The sequence below is a fragment of the Gavialis gangeticus genome, unplaced genomic scaffold (genome assembly GCF_001723915.1).
Source record: "Gavialis gangeticus isolate Ggan-Ray unplaced genomic scaffold, GavGan_comp1, whole genome shotgun sequence".
NCBI lineage: Eukaryota > Metazoa > Chordata > Crocodylia > Gavialidae > Gavialis > Gavialis gangeticus.
In genome coordinates, this window is record NW_017729022.1 from 100,100,171 (window position 1) to 100,105,068 (window position 4,898).

At 45.2% G+C, this 4,898-nt stretch overlaps 1 protein-coding gene across 1 annotated transcript in view; it reads left to right on the forward strand.

Moving 5' to 3' along the window:
- The window catches only part of STK38L (serine/threonine kinase 38 like), a 114,154-nt gene that overhangs the window by 93,999 nt on the left and 15,257 nt on the right, over window positions 1–4,898 (forward strand). The window contains exon 9 of the mRNA XM_019515712.1: window positions 834–895. Within this exon, the coding sequence (XP_019371257.1) occupies window positions 834–895 (62 nt within the window). The remainder of the gene's footprint in view (window positions 1–833; window positions 896–4,898) is intronic.

The following is a 4,898-nucleotide window of genomic DNA, read 5'->3' on the forward strand; positions in this document are numbered from 1 at the left end:
TCGGGGGGCCCCCATCCCCCCCCCCCCCCCCCGCCGACTTACCTTGAGGGAGCTGCTTTCATGCTGCCTGGCTGCCACATGCACATGTGCACATACACGTGGCACCCCCTGCCTCATTGCTGTCCTCCCATGCCTCCAAGATCCTTGTAGGCTGAAACTCTGCCAGCGTGGAAGGGGAAACCAGCTGTTTCCTATGTTTTTCTTCTCAAAATGAAAAGATCCACATTTTCCATGGTGAACAGAAAACCTGGATCCCTGATAATGATCATATGGAAGTTCTAATAATAGTAAGGATGTTAACCTGTATATTATCGTGAAGTTTCAGTGTAGCCGGTTACATTTTCTTTACCTTAAGTCTGTGCAGTTTAATTTGTATCATGGTTCTTCATTATCTGCTTTGCTGTGAAGCAGCTAGCTAATATGTTTTGTGTTGGAGATTTGGTGTAGTCTATTAGTGCATTGAGTAATAACTATATAGACACTACCAGTCTAAACAGGAATGTTGCTTATATTCAGTTAGTTAATTATTTTTAAGTGTTTAGAAGTCCTTGGCTGAATCTTGTCAGGTATCATTGTTAGTATCATATTTTCATATCACACTTTAATTATTCCCCAGTCCTGGTATCTTTGATTTGTTTATCATTTCTTTTCCCTCTAATTTCACCAAAATATTTGTTTGTTATTTATGTTTATGTATAATTTTAAAGGTACAAAGCGAGTATCCTGGACAAAAGATTAATTTGAGTGTTATCAATAGGATTCATTTTTTTTCTTGTAGCTTTTCTTTCATTTTTCATCTTTGTAGTTCCTAACAGCACTATTTTATAAATAAGCATTTCAGAATATGAACTCAAAGAGAAAAGCAGAAACCTGGAAGAAGAACAGGAGACAACTGGTGAGTTAATAGTTGCAGAATAAAATAGTCTTTGTACTTATAAATATGAAGTAAATTGAAAAATTTGTAACTACATAGCAAGTGAGGGCCTAATTACTGTGGTTTAGCTTTCAGTTTCACCATGAAATAAAAACAGGTATGCCAACAACTACTACACATCGGCCTCTCCACAGATAAGTCCCCCTGCTCACTTTTCGCTAGCTATAATTGGTTCTTTTGTTCATACATCAGCCATGAGACCAAGAATTAGATCACAGGATCATAAGAACATGGGACTGGACATGACCTCACAAAGTCATCTAGTCCAGCCCGCTGTTTAAAGCAGGGTCAGCCCTGAGTAAACTATCCCAGCCAAGTGTCTGTCTAACCTACTCTTGAAAGTGTCCAAACATGCAGATTCCATAACTTCTCTAGGTGGCCTATTTAATGGCTGTCTAAGGTCATAGTGGAAGTTTTTCTTAATCTTCAGCCTACATTTCCCTGTTGCAGTTTGAGGCTGTTGCTCCTAGCCTTGTCCCCTGCCGCTACAAAGAAAAGCCCATCTCCATAATTTCTAAAATTACCCTTAAGGTATTTGAAGATTGTTATCAAATCCCACCTCAGTCTTGTATTCTTCTGGCTAAATAATTAAGGTTATTTCAGCTTTTCCTCATAAGTCTTGTCTCTCAGGCCCCTGATAATTTTTGTTACCCTGTGCTGGACTCTTTCTGAACTGTCCACATAGTTCTCGAAGTGGGGGCCCCAAAACCGGACACAGTACTCTAGGTGGGGCCTCACCAATGTTGAATAGAGCAGAAGAATCATTTCCCTTGATTTGCAAATAACACTCCTGTTGGTACAACCCAGTATGCTGTTGGCTTTTATTGCAAAAAAAAGAAAAGAAAAAGAAAAAAGTGCACTGTTGGCTCATATTCAACTTATGGTCCACTATAACCCCCAGGTCCTTCTTTGTAGTAGTACAGCATAGCCAGTCCTTCCCCAGTCTGTATTTATGCATGTAGTTATTCTGCCTCCAGTGCAGGACTTTGTACTTGTCCTTACTGAATCTCATTTAACTGATTATGGACCATTTCTCTAGTCATTATGGAGCCTATCCATAACCACTGGAACATGTGCAGTTCCACCCAACTTGGTGTCATCTGCAAATTTGCTAAGTGCTCACTTGATTCCCATTATCCAAATCATTAATGAAGATGTTGAACAATACTGGACATAGAAGAGACCCCTGGGGAACCCAGTTTCATACCTCCTCCCAACTAGACATTGAACTTTAGAAGTAACCATTTTCAGGTATTAAAGATGCCTTGTAGTGCTTATTCTAAGATCTGGCCCCAAAAATGATGCAGCAGATCAGCATAAATCACTTTTTTCTTTTTGTTTTCCCCTTGCACTGTTGTCTTCTCAATTAGACTCCTAGCTGCTCAGGGCACGGACTTAAGTTGTATGTTTGTATACTACTTAGCAATGAAGCAGTCATCTTAGTTGAGTCTTGTAATTGCTACCATAATACAAAAATAATAATGTGTTTGATCAAAGTATAAGTGAAGAAATTAAATTGCTGTCCAGTGGAGAAGTAAACTCAACCACACTATACAGCTTGTATAATTGTATACTTTGTAGTTCTCAAACTCTGCATTCAGCTGTGTGTGAGGCGTCAGGAGTCAGATCCCACGGTTCTTAGTGCCACAGAAAGATTGTTTCCTGAACAATTTTAGGAGAATGTGTCTGTCATCCTAGACAAATCAGAGGAACTGTGGGAAGTCATTGGAGGCCTAACAGCACTTGAGTATTTAGCCTGCATTGTAGGTAGATTACAAATCCAAATATTATTAGCGTGCTGACTTTAACTGGAGCCAAACAATTCAGTATTTCTGTCTGTCAGACATGTTTTGTTTTTAACCCCAATTAGATGACACATTCAGATTCTGAAGTTTCATTCTTAAAAATTTTGATTCAGAAATGTCACTATTCTTTTTTTCACATTTTCAATTGAACTGAAATAGTTCAGTATGCCTGGAATTTAAATGTTTAGCCCACAACTCTTCCTTTTCAGACGGATCAGCGTTAAACTGAGTATTTCATTACTTTTTCATTTATTTTCTGGCATTGGGTTTCCTGGAGGATTAAATCTCCCTTGGTGCATTGCAGATCCACATACTTGGACTGTGTAGCACAATGACTTTTCAACCTGTGGTCCATGGACCCCAGGGGCATCCCTGCACTGTCTAAGGGGTTCATGAAAGATGACTGTGATCGGTCAAAATTTGTGAATACATACACTTACACATCTGAGGGGTCCACACCACCATTCAGAATTTCCAAAGGGTTCTTTCTGCACCTCCATTCAAAATTTTTAGGGGTCTGCACATAAAAAGAGATTGAAAACCACTGGTGTAGCAACTCGGATGATTAGTCTTATACCAGGTTCCTCATGAGAAATGTGGTTCAACCAGCAAGTCAGGCCTATGCGAGAGATCAGGGGTCCAAACTACAACGCCAGTAAAGAAATGTGTGTTTAAAAAAAAATGAACTTGTTTTTACCTCCTTAACTGATTCAAACTAAATATTTCAGGTCTTTTCAGTAAAATACAATGTTTTCCTTTGTGTTGAACTAATGTGAAAGAAAATCTTTCATATAATTTTTTTCTAGAGGTCTCTTGACAAAACTGAAATTTTCCTTTTTGTGTGTGTGCGCAAAAACTATGTTTTCCCCTGGAAAATTTTTTGCTAAAAAAAAAAATCCCAGGCAATTCTAGCATTGGCCCGTACCCAAACATAGGTTTTAAGCACTACACTTAGGGAAGATAACTTTTTTGGGGTGTGGGGGGAAGCAGGTTAGGGTTAAAACCTCACTGAGTAGCAACCTGGTTAATTCAGCAGCCAAAACGAGCCATATTTCTGGTGGAGGGCCGCTTACCCAGTTTTGGCAGGCTGTCAAGGACTGCATGGGTAGCCCCGCCCCTTGACGGGTTCCCTGCCCCCTGGTCACCATCTTGGAACCAGTGTCCCAATGTCTTGGGACCAATGTCCCAAGGCCAGCACCGGTGGGGCCCTAAGCAGAATGTAGGCTGGCAGGGGTCCGTGGAGCTTGGCTGGGCTGCACCAGCGGGGAGAGGGGGAAGCTAGCTTGGCTCCATGGAGCCCCTGCCAGCTGGGACCCTGCGCTCCTGCCACCGTGCTCTGGGCCCTGCTGGCACTGACCCCAGGGCACTGGTGTGGGCCCCGTGCTCCCACTGGCTCCCTGCCCACTCACTCCCAGTGCCCACCAGCACTATGGTACAGGTGGGGGGCAGCGCACAGCCCTGACCCCCTGCTTGCTGGTAGGGAAGAAGCTGGTGCTGAGCACAGGGAAAAGCGGCCCCTCGCCCACCCCATGGCTGGTGCTCCCTGCTGCAGGCACTCGCAACCCACGCGGGGCTGTCTGGAGCAGGCACAGGCAGACCCAGACAGTCTGCAAGCAGCTGCAGTGTGGGGCACTGGCCACACAGCGAGCAAGGGGCCACACTTCCCCGTGCTCGGCACCAGCTTGTAACCCGGCCCTGCTGCCAGCCTGGCAATGGGGCCGGGTTACAAAGGGGTGCTGAGCATGGGAGGGGGTGAGGGAAGCAGCCCCTCTCCTGCCTCATGCCTGGTGCCCTACGCTGCAACCACTCACAGCCTGTATGCAGCGGCCTGTGCCTGCTCCGGACAGCCCTGCATGGGCTGCGAGTGCCTGCAGCAGGGAGTGCTGGCCATAGCGCGGGCAAGGGGCTGCTTTTCTCTGCGCAGGGAAGGAGCCCAAGGAAAAGCTGAGCACAGGGGGAGAAGCAGCCCCTCCCCTGCCCCATGGCCAGTGCTCCCTGTTGCAGCCACTCGCAGCCCTTCACAGGGCTGTCCGGAGCAGGCACAGGCAGCCCCAGGCATGCTGCGAGTGGCTGTAACATGGGGTTTCAGGCAGGGGGTGGGAACGGGGCCACTTTTCCCTAGGCTCCTTCCCAGCCCAGGGTCGTCCCCTGCCCTTCCC